General features: G+C 52.7%; 1 protein-coding gene across 1 annotated transcript in view; it reads left to right on the top strand.

Moving 5' to 3' along the window:
- RNF43 (ring finger protein 43) overlaps positions 1-17,799 on the top strand; it is a 56,265-nt gene that overhangs the window by 27,386 nt on the left and 11,080 nt on the right. The window contains exons 2-3 of the mRNA XM_086475320.1: positions 12,736-12,858; positions 17,166-17,240. Of these exons, the coding sequence (XP_086331446.1) occupies positions 12,736-12,858; positions 17,166-17,240 (198 nt within the window). The remainder of the gene's footprint in view (positions 1-12,735; positions 12,859-17,165; positions 17,241-17,799) is intronic.

Genomic DNA, 17,799 nt, shown 5'->3' with positions numbered 1-17,799 from the left:
ATTTATTCCTTTAGCTATTAAATCTTCGCCCTTGTGCCTGGGACGTGCTGACAAACATCATATTTCAAGCACACAACTGGCACCATGTGAAGGCATCGGTCCTTCTCCAGAAAACATCCCTTGGAAGCTCCACCTCTTGTCAGCCTCCAAAAGAGGCGCTTTTGCGTTTTTTTGTGCACAACAAAATGCCTCGTTTTGGGAACACAAGAGGAAAATTTTAACATAACTTTTCTTATTATCTGGCCTTTTCTACAAAGAACTGTTGGATGATGGCATACCAGCTCTGCTGCGGCCTCCTGGTAGGCATGGGATGTGTCAGTTCGTGCTGCTGGTGTAGCTGGGAGTTTTAAACCCCGGGCTGAACTGAAGCAGAGGTTTTCTAACACTGCTCTGTGGTTACCTAGAAGCCGTGGTAGCTCAGTCTGCAGATGGTCTAGTGATAGCGTTTTATAACCTAAAGTTTGGTGGTAAGGGGGACTGATGGTCCATGAGGCATGTTTCTATCCGAAATTGAGATTTCAGGGGTTTGGTTGGTGGTTTTTTGGTTTGTTTTTTTTTTTTTGTTGATATATTTAGGAAGTTGCCTCTGACAGAAACTTCCAGGAGCACTGCACGGCACCGAGATTAGCTTCTGCTCTCGCTGAACCTCCCCAGGTTTCCATGGGTGCAGGACTGTCGGTAGGATGGAGCCGTCCCTGCAGCTGCGGTATTTCCTGCCTCGGAAGCAGTTTGCTCTGTAGCCTCAGCGCTGCTTGAATGTGGCTCTGTGTTACTCAGCTGTAATTAGAGCAGCTTGCCAGCTCTTGATTTCATCCCTTCGTTTCAACGGGATTTCCAGACTTGGTGCAGTTTGCCCCAGAGAGCCAGGGCTTGTTTTCTAACCCAAATCTAGCCAGACCTTATACCTACACCTGCATTTTTCCAGCTACAAATAACAATGGAAGTGATTTTATCTAATCTCCCACCACCTGGTTTGTTCTTGTCCACACTCTTAGGCATGAGGGTGTTGAAAACGCTTTTGGCAGGAGTAGCTTTAAGCTGTGTAACCACTAGCATTAACACAACCACCCAGGCTACGTGTAAAGAACGAGGTATGGACGGCAGCGACCTCGTGGAGGGAGGGAAACCTGGACAGCCAGAGCTGTGGGCTGTGTAGCGTCCTCTGGCAAAGTCTGGAAGCCAGCACGAACAAAGCCCCGAGTGATCTCCTGCAGGGAAGAGCCCACCCCACGCTGGGCACGAGGGACTTTAGGAACCTCTTGGGTGTTCCTGTGTCTCTACGTGACTCGGCGGCTGGTCCCCAGGACACCTCGCCAGAGCAGATCTGTGACTTTCTAGCTTGGGTTTCACGATCGAGCGCCGAAGGCCCCTCCTCTACGCCGGCATTTCGGCGCTGTGCTTTGGAAGGACTCCAGGCCAGCAGTGAAGGGCTCTTTGATAATATCTGACGGGCGGGTAAGAATTTTGGGCAGCAGCCAAGGTACACATTGCCTGTAATCGTTAACTCGGTCTGTAAACAGTTCAAACGGCACTGAAGAGGCCGTCAGTTATTACATTAGAAAAAATCCTTTCATCTCCCCGCTCAGAAGCCAGCCGTACAGTACCGGCCCCTGCTGAGCCGACTGTAGCTGCAGGTCTGCAGGCAGGGCAGGCAGCGCAGGCAGCGCTTGGTCATACAATGAGCGCCGCGCTGAATGGCTGACCTTCAAACCTTCGGCGCTGAAGCAATAACTAAATCATTAGTTTCCTTTTGTTCTGCACCTGGCCGAGGCGGTGGAGCCCAGGGATAGTCAAGGGGGAAGGGATCAGGCAACGTTCCCCCCCCTCCTCGGGCGCAGCGCCAGCCGGGAAGGCTGGGCGAGGGTGACTCCTCCAACCCATGGCCATCTCCTGCCTGCAGCTTTTCCCCGGTGAGCACGGGTTCACGTGCAGTCGTGACAAATGCCCCATGCTTCACTCGTGACCAGGTAAGGCTTCCCTGGACCATTGCTGGTTTCTCCAGAAATGGCCACGAGAGCGGTTCAGGCCCACGTGAGGGCCCTGCAACCTCCAAGCAATGGTGGAGGCAACGCTGCTGCTTAATCTTCAGAAGTCCTAGAGGATTCCCCAGTCCATGTCAACCTCAGGAGAGCCCTATGGTCTCCTTCCAGGAGCAGTTCAGCCTTCCTGGAGATGTGTGATGCTTCAGAAGAAATTGTGGCATAATCTGCCCCAAGGAGAATTTCCTTGTCAGTCTTTGCTCTTCTAGATCTGTTATCTCCTTTCCAGAAGAGCAAGAATGCTCTTTCTGGCACCCACTTTGAAGGCTTTAACTTTGAAACCCAACGTAGAAACTTGCTGGTTGAGGAAACGATACTCCAGTCTCTGCAGTAAAGTGATCTGGGTTTGGGTGAGTCTTTGTGTCTGGCCCGACTGCAGAGCTGCTTTTAGGGTCAGAGCTGTCTCCTATAAAGGAGCTTGACGTATCAGTTGTGGAAGACCTCGTAAGTCTGTGCCACCCCTAAGCTGGTCCCAAGTGACCATACAGCTTTGTGCTTTGAGTGGTGGGAAGGATGCCCACCAGGCTGCCAGGCTTGGGTTTTGCCACCGCTCTGAGCTGTTGCCGAGGGGCAAGACTTGCGTGAGTTTTGTGGAACAGTTTTAACCTCCAAACCACTGTCAGCCTAGTGCAGAAGGTCATTGTGTAAGAGGGCCTTGAAGTATGGATATTGCCAGCGGCGTTGTCCCCCAGAGCGGGGTCAAGTTGAGCCCTCTGAGGTGTACGAGGTGAGTGGGTCAACATGGGTTGGATGCTGTTCGTGGGGTTTTGAATCCAGACGGCTTGCAGCGTGCTTGCAGGCAGGAGGAGCGTGAGCTGTTCTCCCGTGACTTGGGCCAGCTTGCCTTTACTTTCATTTGCTGGTGTGAGTCAGGGCTGACCAGAGAACCTCCCTTTGCCTTTGGTATTCCAAAATGGATGTGTGGACCAGAGAGAGAGAGAGAGAGAGAGAGGGAGTTTAACCAGACATCGTGATGAGACTTTGCCCTTGTTGGCCCTCACTATCATCATGGTGGCTGTGCTAGAAGAAGTGACACTTGCTTCCCATGTGTTGAACCTCTCTGTCCATAGGAGAGCAAACTTCCACAGAGCTGTCACTCGGACAGTGAGGTGTGTAGCGAGAGTCTTCTCCAACAGCATGGCCACGCTTGTGCAATTAGACAGAAAAGATCCAGACTTCGTGACTCACCTAAACCATCTAATTCCGAACATGTGATAATCAAATAAACGTCCCTCTCGGGGTTCAGCACTTCTCTTTGTTGCTCGCCAGCTTTGTAATGAAAAGGAGGAGGAGATGCAATTATTGATTAGGGACTGATTTGTTGTATCAAACCCTCAGGCACTGCTGACCCTTGAGACGGGCCAAAGATAAGGAAGCTCGTGAGCACGCGTAAGGGAACAAGCATAAGGAGAATTGCATTGGCACTTGTAGATCCTTTGTCTCCTCTCCCACCTCTTGCCACTCCTTCAGGGGACACGGGTGGTTGTCTGAGCTATTCGCACGTTGAGGTAGGACCTGAGTCTCTCTAAGAATAATGCGTTTGTTATCAGTGAAGGTGTTTGTCTGTGACTCACATGTGGGTAAGGTGTGTTTGCTGTTATAACAGCTCTTGAAACTTTATGCAGGTAAATTAAAAAGCCCCATATCCTGATGGCTAAGCTTCATGCCCAGGAGTCATGGAAGCTGCAATTTTTCCTCAGGCTCCTTGAAACACTCGGCCGTTGTCTTCCCCTTCCAACATGCCATTTTCTTCTTCATGGTTAACATCCACTTCATCTCCCTGCCTTGTCCCTCCTCATGCTCCTACGCCCTTCCAGCAGCATCTCACAGCACTTTGCAGCTCCTCTGTAGCTGCATGCCAGCCTCCTGGCAGCATCTCCTACACCTTTGGTAGCATCCCCTCATGCCTGCTCCTGTGTCTGTGAGTAGAGTGACAGCTACATAGTGGAGTCATCTTGGCGTAAGAGGGGCTTCTGTTGAGCTGATAGAGCTGAAGGGTTAAGATAAACTGGGAAGAGCCTGTCTTACCCAGGAATAAAGATGCTCATGCAGCGTGAGCACTGGGGGAGACCGGGGAGGAGGATCTGATGACTGGGGTGCCCCAGCATAGCTGGCAGGAGCGTTCCTCGGGCTTGCCCTGCGCCACGGGGACGCAGCACTGCCCCCCATCCCAGACTGACCCTGCTAAGGGCCGGCAGCGCTTCGGTGATGCGGCGCATAACTGAGAAGACCGGGGAAGCGCGTGTGCCCTGGGCCACGCAGAGGTCCCCGGAGGTTTCCTTGGCGCCAGCAGTTGTGACAGTGTCTGTGCTCTGACCCTTGTGGGAGATGCCCCGTGCAAGTGCACATCTGGCTTTCAGAGCTGGTAAATCTGCCTTGCTCCTCCCTGCGGCAATCCTATTGCAGGTTCCCCGTCTCCATCTCCTGATAGGTCCCAGCAAAGGATCTTGCCCAATAATTCTCACAGCAAGGTCAGCGTTGGCAGCAAAGACAGGGAGGAGGGTAGTAGAGCACTTCCACTTGCGCTTTTGAAGCCTCTGAAGGAATATAAACCTATGAAGGAATAGAATTTAGCTCAGAGCCTCACTGGCAGATTTCCAGCAGGGAAGAGGGTGTATAGAGCCAGACCCTGACATCCACAGATATCGAAATGTCCTCGCCAGCTCACGCTCTAGGACAGTGATATGGCACAACCGGGTGAAGCAAGCAAGTCCGTGGGGAGCGGGCGTCTCTGAACGACAAGCAGACGTAGCCCGGCGATGCCCGAGAGGCTGCGTCCTCTCAAAAGGCCACCGTTCGCTGTGCCTTGGGCTCTTGGCTTCTTTCCTCGCTGCTGCCGAGCCCCTTTCTGTTTTGTCGTGTAGCTCACCTGCGAGGGAGCCTTTCCAACAAGGCGCTTCCACCCACTGCGGGCTGCGGCGCTGGCGGCGCGTGCAAAATGCTCCTGGCGTGAGCTGCAGGAGCGCGAGGGCTGGCTGTCCCGAGCCGGACCATTGCGCGCTCCTCCAGGCTCTGCGCGCTTGAGCGTTGCCCTGAAGTCCTGCATGGGATTAAGGCTACTGGCATGCCTGTGAGAAGGAGGGCAGGAGAGCAGGCTGGGTCACATCAGAGGTCACACAGCTGTCCCCCCCCTCCCCGCGTACGGCAGCGGCTGGCTCTGATCGTGTTCTGCAGGGGCCCGCGGGCTGGAAGAAGCTCTTCGTGCTCTCTGGCACCGACCAGGAATCTCAGGTTGATTCTGTGATTTGGTTTCTAGCCTAAATATTTCCGGGAAAAGTCTTCCAGTGGTGAGGTGACCGTGGTGCTGCCTGGCCAGAGCCCCCGTGTCTGCAGTTCCCCTGTGCAGCCCTGAAACGTGCAGGGAAAGGGCAAATGCCAAGTGATGCTTTTCTGTAGCTCCCCAGCTGCTGGCAGGCTGGGCTCAGAGATGGCCTGAGCTGGGGCTGGTGTCCATCTTTGTGTTTAACAGCTCTTCGTGATCTTTTGTTCCGTGAATTCTCTGTATTTCTCATCATTTTACGTAGCTCTAACATACCCCATCTCCACTAAGCTGAAAAATTCTGGTTCATTTAATCTCTTCTTGTACAGAAATAGTGCCCTCTGTTTAGGATGTAGCAAGCAGGACTTCTTGTAATATTCAAGATATTGACACGTTGCAGCTTTATCTAGTAGATTTTTTTTTTTTCTTTATTTTTTTTTCTGGTAATGCCTAATAGTCTATTTGCCTTTTGACTGCTTTGGGTGATTCAACAATGGTTTCCATGATACTCCCCACAATGACTCCAAGATCTTTCCTGGTTTTTAACAGCTAATACAGAGCTCACCCCTGTGTAAAATAGTTAGATATATTTTTTTTTCATATTTGCATTTTTTAACGTGTTCATCAGTCCATCACTCAGCATCCAGTTTTAATATTTTTTGCAGCCAGTTTTAATATTTATCCACTTGAATTTTTATGTGTTATTGAAAAATTCAGCCACTTCACCATTCCTCTCATTTTCCCAGTTCTTTGTTAATATTTGGACAACACGGTTCACTTCTGAGACTGTCCTGGTAAGGTCACTCCATTGTAAAGGCCGACCTGCTTTTTTTTCTCTTCTTAGTTTTGGAGATGGCCCTGGGTAGTACTGCATGATACTCTGTCATCTTCCAGAGCCTTGGCCTTGTAGGAGAGCAGAGGAGGCGATACCAGTGTACAGCACTAACTGAGCTACCTTTATTCCCACATTATTGCTGACTGCTTTGAGGCACCCCGTGGGTCTGTGAAGCAGCACTCTCCTTTTCCACAGCGCTGTTAGTTCTTCCCTTCTCTTCATTATGCTGGTTTTTAACCAGGTTTTTTTTTCGGCCGGGAAATCAGGATTATCGACCTGCCATTCCCTGCACTGATCTCAACTTCTTAATTCAGCTTGGTATTTGCTACCTGCAATTTTTCCAGTATTATGGTCAATTTAGTGACAAGTTATATGTTGCTGTTAACAGTTCACCAGTTTAGTCTGTGATTTTTCTAGAGCCCTTCGGTGAACACTCTCTTGTCCTGTTCTCTTCCTCTCTTTTCCATGACAACCTCACTGGCCGGTTACAAAATTTTTTACTACCACTTCAAATCAAATAAATCCTTTTGACTCATTCATCCCCCGTGAAGGAAGGGTGTGAACTACTCGGAGTTCCCTTACAGAGAAAACTGAGGCTGTCAGGGCCTTTGCTTCTCCGAGTCCTTTTCCAGCCCTTGTCCCTAAAGACTCTTTTGTGAAACAGAAATGTTTAAATGGTTCTTGGAAAAAAATTAAGTGAATAATCTTTTTCTTTTTTTCTTTTTTTTTTTTTTTTGTCCGTGGGCATAGTTAATTCAGTGAGAATTAATAGGCTTAGACTGCAGCAAACCCAGTTCAGATGAGGCGTTACAAAATACTTTCCGGTGTGGAGGAGAAGGCAGCCCTGGAGTAGGTGAGGAGTCTCCCTTTTCGGAGGTCTCGAAAACAGGTTGAGCGAGTGTCTCTGAGGAATGTTTTAGGTCTGGCTGATCCTGCCTTCAGGCAGCAAAGTGGGCTAGATGACCTCTCAGGGTCATCTTTTTTTTTTTTTTTTTTCCCCCTACTGTTTTATAAATGAAGCCTCCAAGTGAGAATCCAGCGCTTCTCTATGTCTGGCTTTCCCTGGGACCTGTCTACATCCACTGTGTTTCTGCAGGAGAGCTCCTGGCTGCTCAGTACAACCTGTGAGTGGTGCTGGCAGGGTGGGAGGGCGAGGTTGGTGTGAAGGTGGTGGGTCTAGTGGGAATAAAGTGGGAAAGATGGCAAGGATAAGTTAGAAAAGAGAAGTTCAGTATTTTAGGAGAGGTGGTGTGGGTGGAAAAGGTAGAAAAGAAGAAGAGAAGCCACGGGGTAAGGAAACAGGAAAAAAAAAAGTGGTAGCAACCACATAGGTGTGTGGGGGAGCTCTGCATCCTGTTGAAGGGGTGGCAGGAGGGATGTGGTGACAGAGATCGGTGGAGTGACAAAGCCAGTGGGTTCACAGGTTCTGGTGGACCGTGTCTTACAAGCAAGGCCAGGGCCAGGCTATGGGCAGAGCTGAATCACCCAAGGCTGGGTCCAAACCCTGTGAGGGAACTAGCTAATCCCAACCCCACCTCTGGGATCCTGGCAGTGCAGAGCCAGGCAGGAATCACCCTGGGAGAAGGGTCTGGCAGAGCATTGAGGTGATTTCAGACAGGGAAGCCGCAGCCGGAGCAGCACTGTGGGATCCAGCATAATGCCCATCAAGGTCTTTCTGCTGACTGGGAGGCGCTGGGAGCAAAGAGTGCCGGTTCAGGACCGTGGTGGGATTTAGGTGTGTGATTTTGGCTATGAACATACCTCCTCTCTTCATTGGCTGGAGTTTGCCTGTCCTTTGTCTACTAGATCAGAGAGGCTTTCTGTAAGAAGAAATGGCTTCTTGGTTGTGGCAGTTGGTGCTACCAGAGGTGCCCAGCCCAGCAGAGTGGGGGATGCTCTGCCTACAGAAACCCTTCGCTCCTGCCGTCAGTGAGCCTGTCTGCAGCCACAAATGCACAGGTCTGGTTTCAGAGGGAGCGAGGGATCCTGCCTCTGCAGCCAAGGCTGCCTCTTGGGGCATGAGTCCTCTGCACTGAGGAATCTCATAATATTTGGTTTTCCACATTATCATTAGATTATTTTTTCAAGTCTACTCTTCTCCTGCGAGCACGACATGCAGCCATGATCACTCGCTCACAACGCAAGGGTCAGGGGCAGTGGAAGTGCCAAGAAACGCGATTGTACGACGTCGACAGTAAGAGCCAGGTCTTGCTGCTTTGCTGCTGCTTGAGTTGCCTCCTGTATAGCACCAAATGGGAGAAGATGGTAGGAAAAGAGGGAAGAGGCAGTCCGGGGCAGAGGACGAGCAGAGCATGTCGCTTGGGTGGATGATGTGTGTGTCCCTTGCACGAAGAAGAATCCTCCCGAGCTGCCCCTTTGGTCGTCTTGTACAGAGTGCTTGAGGAAGGCACCTGGCCTCAGCCTCCAGAGGTGATTAGTGTCTGAGGAGGGGCTTGTCGTCACAGGATGACAGGGGGGCCACTAGTCTGCCTCGGCTCCATGGGCAGCTGCCCACGTGAGGAAGGGTCTCGGCTGGCAAGGATCCTGTTGCTCTCTTGGCGCCGTCTTGGCTGCCTGCTGTGCTCTTTGTAGGTGCAGGAATGCCCGAGGCAAAGGACCCTTGCTTGGCCAGGGAAGGTGGGTGTCCCAGAGGGAAAGAGGAAAAGACCACAGTGGCCTGTCTTAATAGAAAAATCTTTGATTGAAGCATTTTGGTGCATTCATCAGCAGGTCTTCTGTGGATTTTCCAACTAGGACCCCCCCTAGAACAGCTGCCAGCATTTTATATATGCTCCCCATGCTCATTTGGAGCTGCAGAAGCTTAGCTCGTTGCTCTTATTCCCAGTGTTTATCATTAATACTGTGATCAGGCCCAGCGATCCTCATCACAGCGGGGCTGCTCCATGCTCAGCACGCAGGACTGTCCCTCTCCCCATGGAGTCACTGCCCCAGGAACATCACAGCGCCCCAAGCCATTCCCACCCAGGGCTGGACACAGCTCCAAGCAATGCTGGAAGCTGCAACTTCTTCCCCGGTGCCGGGGGCCTGGGCTCTGGGAGCAACCCGGTGAAGGTTTGATAACGCTGGCAGGAGGGTTATCTCTGAATTATTAGAAGTATCACGAGACACACTCTTTGCATTTCCTGTTTTGTGCTTTTCTGCAATTATTAAAATGATATATTAACCAAAAGGCAGACAGCTCCCAGTCAAGCAAACAGAATATAAAAGTAATGACATGGCTTGGTAAAGCCAGCAGGATCACGGGCACTTCAATGCCGTGTTGGCCTTGGTGGGGGCAGCGCCTGCCGTTGCTCGCCTGGAGCATGGGGTTATTTGGGAGCCTTCCCTGAGCGCTCCCGAGTTGTAACATTGGATCGTTTGCCCAGAAACCTGAATTTCTAAAGTTTGTGGTGCTTGGCTTGGTACAACTGCCCTCTCTCTAGCATTTTTAAGTCTGAAGTCTAAATTATATAGCTTTTTGACTTTTTTCTTCTAATATCGCTATGGATTAGAGAGGAAGACCCCGAGAGAAAGATGGATGAGGGACTGCCAGTCAAAGGCATGCAGCAGTTCATCATTGCCGAGCTACCCTGTGCAATGTTTTCAAGTGTAGCGGGTTATATCTGAGCTCATACTCACGGTACCATCTCTTACACATTGGTCTCCGAGCTCCTGAAAGTTAGTTGAGAGTCTGGGGTTTGATTTCTTTACACATTTGTGACTGTAGGTGTTACCTACCTCAAAATCGAGCAATTTGCAGATGTCTGTGGTTGTGGGTTTGTTGGTTTGTTGTTTTTTTTTGGTTTTGTTGGGTTGGGTTTTGTTGGTTGTTTTTGTTTTTGTTTTTTTTTTTTTTTTAAATCCTCACCGTTTTAACTCTCTCTCCTGGCTTTGTCAGACCTGTTCTCGTTTTGTAGCCCAAGAACTTAAAGCGCCGCAAAACGCAGCGCCACGATTTTGTAGCGCCTCCCGAGATTGCAGCGCCGGGGTGCTTGCGCATTCCGAATTGGTGCCAGGTTGTAGCACGGCACAGGCTGCCCCAAAACCCCACCAACCCCCCGTGCCCGCCAGCGGCGTGCCTGGCACTGTGCGAAGGGGGAAGAACCCTGCGATCCGAGGGGCAAACTCTGCAATTCCCCACCGGGGGACACCCCGATGCCCGCGGGGCGGGGGGGGGGGGGGCTGCTCGGGGATGGGGATAACGGAGCTGTGGTGTCCGGTAGGAGCCTCCACCGGGCTCCGGGGGGGACCTCGGCGGCCGCAGCCGGGAAAGGAGCGGCTCCCGCCCCCCGGGGGTGCCCCGCAGCCCCCCGGGCTGGGCTCAGGCTGTGAGCTCTGCCGGGAGGGGAAGGATCCGACCAAGAGCCCCACCAAGCGGTGGCAGCTCCTGCTGCAGCCCCGGGGGCTTTGCCGAGGCTTTTTTTGGGGGGTGAAAACCCGGCATCTTTTAGCCCCCGGGGACGGTGGGCTCTGAGCCGGTGGGGAGATGCAGGGCAGGATGCTCCAACCTGCGCCCGGACCAGCTCCGAGCACGCAGCCCCCAACCATCCACCTCGACCTCTGGGGCCACAGAGGCTCCGATAGGCAAAGCTCTCCTCTCCCCACGCCCAGGGGGGACCAACGAGGACATTGAGCATCTCTGAGGGAGCGGAGGTGCTCCTTGTCTGCTTTGGCTTTCGAAGGCTTCCATGCAGATGGCCACATCCGAGCGAATCACCTACGCTCCTTCCTCGTCAGCGGCGAGAAATGGGCATGGTGCCTCTCCTCCTGAAGGATGTGACTAAAAAAACAGCCCAGGTGAGCCACGCTCCCTTGAAGGACCTGTTCCTGCGACCTGCTCGGACGTTAAAAGGCAACATCGGCATGTCTGAAGTTAGGCGAAACGAGCCTTGTTCTCCCTCTTCCCCGCAGCTGAATTTCTGCAATAAGCAGCTGGCAGGGAGGAGGAACCATCATCCGGCTGTTTTCCAGTCTGCCCCATTCCCCAGCTCCTGCCAGCCCCATGCCAAGGGGTGAGCTCACATCTCTGGGTGCCCTGGGTCCACGCTGGGGGGACGCAGCAGCCCGAGGATGGGAGCGACGCTGCCTGGCAGCCCCTGGGCACGGCCAAGTGCGGATGGAGGGCGAGGAGTGTCCTTGGGCTGCTCTGACAGTTCCTCCCACTGTTTTTAAATCTACCAAGGCAACAGCCTTTTTTTTTTTCTTTTTTTTTTTTTTTTTTTTCTCACAGCACTGGGATGCTGTTGCAGGATTACCTGCAGGGTAGGCAAGCCTTCGGGGCGTGCTTCTGGATGGATACCAGATACAAAGCCTGCTCTAATCCTCCTGGTTTATAAGGTTGAGCTTTCTCGCTTGTTTCCCACACTTCCACACACTGGTAACAAAAGCTGTCCAGCAACCTTAGTATTTACAGGCCTTTCTGTGCCATAACCTGTGTGTGCGTCCTACACCACAACATAGTCATCGAGGAGGAAGCTAGACAGCTTTTTTAGGAAGACGGGGGGGCGCTCGTGCAAGGTGGTGGGAACTCCCAAGAGGGAGCCAACAGCTGGCCTGCAGTTTCCTTCAACCTCCTGCCATCCAGCACAAGACCGTTGTCCCTCCGCTGCTAGACTGAAAAACCAGAGGCAACCGCGCCCTTCCCAGGCAGGGATCAGAGGTGACAGTGAATGCCCAGGAATGAGGTGCAGCCACGGGCAGCAGGCACTGCCCATCTGAGCTCTGCCCCAGCGGCAGGACAGCCTCATCTTCAGGGGAATTGGCCGCCAAAACCCAAACCAAGTGCCACTGATGCGAGCGAGCTCCACAGCTTGTGTCCCCCGTAACAGGCTGGGACACGCCGCGTCTCCTTCTGTAGGATGCTCTGCAGAGGGGTGTACCCAGACCCGGTGCCTCGACCCCGTCCCGTTTCAGTTCCCTGCTGCCAGCGGTTTGGCTCAAGCTGGTGAACATTTTTCCAGGACTCACTGGGGTTGTGGTTACTGGGATCTTTTCCCCTCCCTTCTCACTCCTTGTACTTCTCTACCTGCTTATAGTTTTTTCACTCCTTCCGTTGGCTTCTCCTCTGCAAATTTATCATAAAGTTGTTGAGTTTGGTGGCTGAAAAACAAGTGCTGAATCTTTGAGGGCACCAGAAGGTTGCTTTTGTTGTGGTCTCTGCCTTGCCCAGTACGCTGGCAGGGAGCAAGCTGGCTGCTGAGAGAGAGCCCTGTGGCCCGTGGATGCTGTCCGTCCTTGCAGCACCAGGAGCTGTGCTGTTGGGATGCTCTGTCCCAGAAATAAAAGGCTGTGGCCTCACAGGCTGCTCAGGCTTTGCATGTCTGTGACAGGGACAAAGTCAGACCTGAGTGCAGCCACCAGAAAGGCAGAAACTCCACCTTTTTCTGGGACGTTTTCCTGGTGGGCCAGAACTTTGACAATGATTTGCTTCTTGCGGCATTCAAAGCCTCACTGACACTCAGACAGGGCCGTGGGAGGTAGCAGCAGTGGTGGTGGCCACTGCAGGGCTGTCCTACACCCTCTGGGCGAGTCTTTACGGCACAGAGTTTGTGGTGGTGCGCTGAGCCTCAAGATCTGAGTTTCCCTTTGCTTTTGTCCTGCAGTCCCACCCGCTGTCCCTGTGCAACACCAGCGAGGATGAACACACCGAATCGGGATTCATCACCATTGTCAAGCTCGAACAGCCAGATCGGGATCCCAACCCCTGCCTGTCGCTGGCTAACAAGGTAGGTGCAGAAATGCCCCCAATGGCACCGAGCCGGGAAACCCATGGTGGAGGCAAGAGGGAAAGCAGGAGGAGGCAGCAGGGTAGGAAAGAGCTGTTGGGAGGTGGAGAAAAGGACAAAGGTCCTTGGCAGAAGGGGTCCTTTGGGACAGACAACGTGCCAGCCATCCCGAACACCCATCCCTCCTTATTTTTTTGCACTGCCTGGCTTTGTAAAAGGTGTGGAGTTTTCCCTAACCTGACTGCTCTGGGACAGCTCAGACCTTTCCCCAGCATCCCGTACGCTTTACTGCCCGGCAGCCTCGTGCCCCTCCTGTTTTGCCTCCCCTTGTTTGCTGGCCTGTTGGGGGGGGGGGGGAGTGTTTGTGTTTCCCCATGTCCTCTGTCCTGTGGGAAAACATGGACACAGAAAACATCTTCTGTGGTCCTGTCTTTAAAAATAACACTGTAATACTTCACTGCACGGGAAGAACCCGACAAATGCAAACCAGACGAACTAGCAGTGGGATGTGCCTCTTTAGCAGCGTGGGCCACCATCCACCCTACAAAGGGGTGGGACATCTCGGAGGTCTTCAGATAGGTCTGCTGTGAAAGGGGTATGTTAGTGAAACAGCAGTTACTCTGTCAAGAGCTGAGGTCACCAGTACGATTCTCCAGTAATAAGGAAGTCAGGTAGGAACGAGGGCCATTTTAAGCCTTAAAATCTTTGTGTATCTGATAAAGTTGCGTGGATAAGGCTGACAGTAGCTTTTTTCTTCGGTGGTTTACTCCATCCCTTTATTGTCTCTGTATTAAATGTTGTGTTCTTTTCCACAAGGACTGTAGAAACATGAAAAAATCCTTCTTAGCTCTTGGCTTTACCTGGATTGTGTCCAGGTGATGCCGCTCCTGTTGTCTGCCTTCTGCTGGTAGTGACATGCTGGGGATGGGGACAGGGTCCTTTTCTGTCCTCCTTGCAGCTCAGCTGAAGAGGGCAGGCCAAACTTGTACCAAGCAGTCGTTCCTGCACAGCAGGTTTGGGGTTTTGTTTTTTTTTTTTTCGCAGAGGCTGCGGCAACGCAAACAAGGAAAGGGATGTGATGCTGTGGTGGATTCACCGCCTCGGGGCTGATAGCCTGCAGGTGCACGGGCAGCCAGGCAGCAATGCCTGTCCCTTTTTGGACCAGGGTGGAGGCCTAAGTTTGGTTTGGTGCTGCTCTGGAGCTGCTGCCAGCTGTTAGCACAAGCCAGTGTGCTGGAGTTATCAACCTGCTGTCGGTTGACGCCACGTCTGGAAAAGGGGCTGGTCCCACCTGTGGGTGTTAGTGATGGACAAGGACGGTGACACCCAAGGGCTTCCAGTGCAGCTTGTGACAGACGTGAGAGCAAGGGCTCTGCGGGTGCCTTAGGGAGCACAGCTCAGGGCTCCAGCTCTCCCGTGTCCATCCAGACGTGACCATCGCGTTAGAGTGGTCTGAGGCTGCAGCATCCCACAGGGGAGGATGCTGGGGGTGAGGGCAGCAATGACTGGTTTGGTCAGCACAGCTACTGTAGAGGGTCTTGACCAGGAGGAAGGAGCAGCTTCAAAGTCTCGTCTTCCACTTACGAACCTAAAAGGTTTAAAACCTGGTTTGCTCGTTTTGTCTTTAATCTTTGAGTTTCTGATCACGGCACTGGAAGTGTGTTGCTGAGTCCAGGGATCAGCTGAGGAAGGTCTGCACAGGCAGGGCGAGACACGGTGCATTGCTGCACTGCGGTCATCCTCACTAACCTTGATCCCTTCTCGAGGACCACTAATCCCCCCCAAAGCAAATAAACCGCTCGGTTCGTTGCCAGGCTCGTGACTTGACAGAGCGACAGTTCGCTGGCCTTTAGTCAGCGTTGCTTTGTTACCAGAGCCGAATCCAGCGCTGGGTTTTGAGATCCAACGGAACGTGACATTGGTTGCCATCCTGCCTGCAGGTAGTCCTGCTCCAGGGTCTCACCCAGGGAGGCTCGCAGCTCTTCTCCCCCCAAACAGGACTGTGAAATACAGGCAGATGCTCCTTAAGGTGGCCGCATCCCCAGGCCCTGCCTTGTACCTAGGTTCCTCCATCACCCTGCAATTGCTGTCTGGCTGCTTCTCCATCCTCCTGAAGCCTCTGCCAAGCTCTTTCCCTCCAACATGATACAGATCTCTTCCTCAAAATCCCCGGACAATGCTCCTCCTCAAGAGCAGGGTTGTAGCTGTGGGATGTGGCTGGTGCTTGCTGGAGCAGGAGCCTTGTTTTCCTGGCATGTGTTTCTTGCGGTAGAGATTTGCATGTTGAATTGCAGCGCTGTATCAGTGATGATAAAAATAGCCATGTGCAAAGTGTTATCATAACCTCTGCTTTAGCTGTCACCCAGCCAAGCAGCGCACATGGACAACCCCGTCCAGCCCAGCACGAGGATAACTCCATCAGCCACCTGATGCACTTTCCCACTTCTCCTCTCTTAAGTTCTACCACTGCTTCAGCATCCAAAGCTATAACCAGTAGGGAAGGTGTTCGGTCTGCAAGGGGAGAGGAAGGCGTGGAAAATACCTCTGGAATAAATTCAAAGTGATTTATTTTTCTTTCTGATACATAACTTGTAATTCTTTTGGTGTATTTTTTTGTTTTTTCTGAGCAAACCATTGATTGCAAGTCTGGTTGGCAGACTGCTGAAACCTCTTAAATCGTCCTGTAAATACATATTTGCACCGAAAGTGTTTCAGTCCTCAAAGAGGGAGGTCAGCTGTGCCATGTGGCTGAAGAGCTCTGAGGCAAGCACTCAGAAAATGATTGCAGCAAGCAGGTTGTGAATAGCTTGAACAAAAGTTGTGTCCTTCGCAACAGGAGTCAGGAGGATGTTTGGAAGAGTCACTTGTCCAGTCTCAGTTTGTTTCCCCATTGTTGGTGTCTTTAGCAGGATGAAATCTTTGTAGAGCTGTTCATTGTCCATCCAACCTTGACTGGCTCCAGCGAGTGGAAGTCACTACCTGAAAGTCCTGTTTCTTCTTCAGTGCTGGCGAAAGCGGAGGCTCCTTTGATCCCAGGCAGGACCCCAGTCTCTGATCCCTGCCCCAAGCTTCTGATCCCACTTTTCCAGCTTCCCCATCTGGTATACCAAACCCAAGCGTGTCAAATCCTTTCAGCAACTCAGACCCTTCAGCCCTGCCTCCGTGGTCTTCCTGACCATCTGCGCCTCCATTCGCATCCTCGTCCCTGTCCCCAGACCCAGGCACCCACCTCTGGCACCCAACTTCTCCCCGACAAGGTGCATGGAGGGGAGGTGACCAGCACCTGCGAGCGAGGGATGGAGCTGAACCTGCTCTTCTGCTGTTTGCTGCGCCGGGAATGCCCCTTCCCTTTGCTCAGCCGGCGCCCTGCGTTTGATATTGCAGCTGGGAAGCGGCGGCACTGACCTCTGGCCCCTGAGCCTGGGGTTTGGCAAGGCAGTGGGTAAACCGCCGCGGCAGCTCCGGCAGCTCCCTGTTTGCACAGGCGCTCGGGACGCGCGGATCAAAGGGCTCCGCATGAGTAAGAGCGGCCCAGCCCTGCACTTTGTTCACGTTCCATCTCCCTTTCACAAGAGGCTGCCTCTGCCTGCCTGGAGGGCTCGCGGGGCTTGGTGGGAGGACGTGGGTAACCCCGCAAGGTCCTCCAGGCAGTGTGCTTTGACCTCACCGGGGTGGCATGTAGACTCATTTGAGGGGGGTCTCAAAGCTGTCCTCCTTGGACCGCAGCAACTGGTGGGCTGTGGAAAGCCATGCCGCTCCTAATCCTCGACCAGACCTGCAGCCCAGGCATCGCCTGACCTTCTCCCTGGTGAGCGTGGGGGATGGAGAGCAGGGAGAGCCATGTGTATGGGAGTCAGGGCCATAGACAACCCACGGCTGGTGCAGCCACAGCGGGGACCCGCAGAGGTTTCTGCTGGTTTGGGACGGGAGGGTTGCGTGGTGACCAGCAGGGACAGTGGGGCTGCAGAGCCCTCCCCAGCAAATCCAGCTCTGAAGCAAAGGGGCACCTGGCACAGACAGCTGGAGGGTTTGGTGTTGAGGTTTATGCCTTGCTGTGACTGCAAGCCCACCGACTAATTTGCCTCCACGACTACAGGGAGAAGCTGTCCGTGAACCGCAGAGCTCTCGCAAGAGCAGGCACTGCAGCTCCACACAAGTACAGAAACCAAGGTGTAAACTCAGTCTTAAGTAGCAGGTGCTTCTTTCTCCTGTGAAGAGACAGGGAGGCAGATACTTATCCAAATGGTAGATGTTAATACAGATGTACAATACAAAATGTCCACTGAAGCTTCTGTTCTTTTGGACAGGCAAAGCTGGCGGGGGAGCGTGGAGCCCGTGCGATCCTTTTCGACATTACCGATGATGAAAGCGCTGCTGATCAGGTACAAACCCCACGGGTATGATCAGCTAAACCACAGTGCCCCCGTCCTATCCCAAAATGTGCCCAAGTCAGGACCCACCAGCCACCAACACGCAGTGGGAGGTCCCAGGAGGTTACTGCAGGCTGGCTTTGAGCGTTGGCTCTTACCCAGCTCATCCACGCACACAAAGATGGTGCTTTTCTCTTTTGCTCACTCCATGACATGTCCAGATCTCCACCCAGCACCAGCAGGCCAGCAGCTTGCAAATGGCACCTTGCTGCTCTTAAAGGACATTGTCTGATCCATTGAGCTTTTCTGCCAGGAGCTGGACACTTCCTCTTGGGAAGTCACAGATTACCCGATCCCATCTAGTACAGACAGCCCTGGTGTCCTTTAGGGGAAAGATGATTCTCAGGTTTTCAAGCCAAAGTCACGGCCTCCCTGCTATGCTGTTGGTGATACTCCTGCTGCAAGTTTAACATGGGTTTAGAGGCTTCCACCAACACTGCTATCATCTCTGGAAAGGAATAGGTCGAAATAATCAAGGGATAATGAAAAGCATCCATCATTAGATAAGAGG

The sequence above is a fragment of the Leptosomus discolor genome, chromosome 18 (assembly GCF_034619465.1).
Source record: "Leptosomus discolor isolate bLepDis1 chromosome 18, bLepDis1.hap2, whole genome shotgun sequence".
Taxonomy (NCBI): Eukaryota; Metazoa; Chordata; class Aves; order Leptosomiformes; family Leptosomidae; genus Leptosomus; species Leptosomus discolor.
This window is presented reverse-complemented; position numbering and strand designations above follow the sequence as displayed.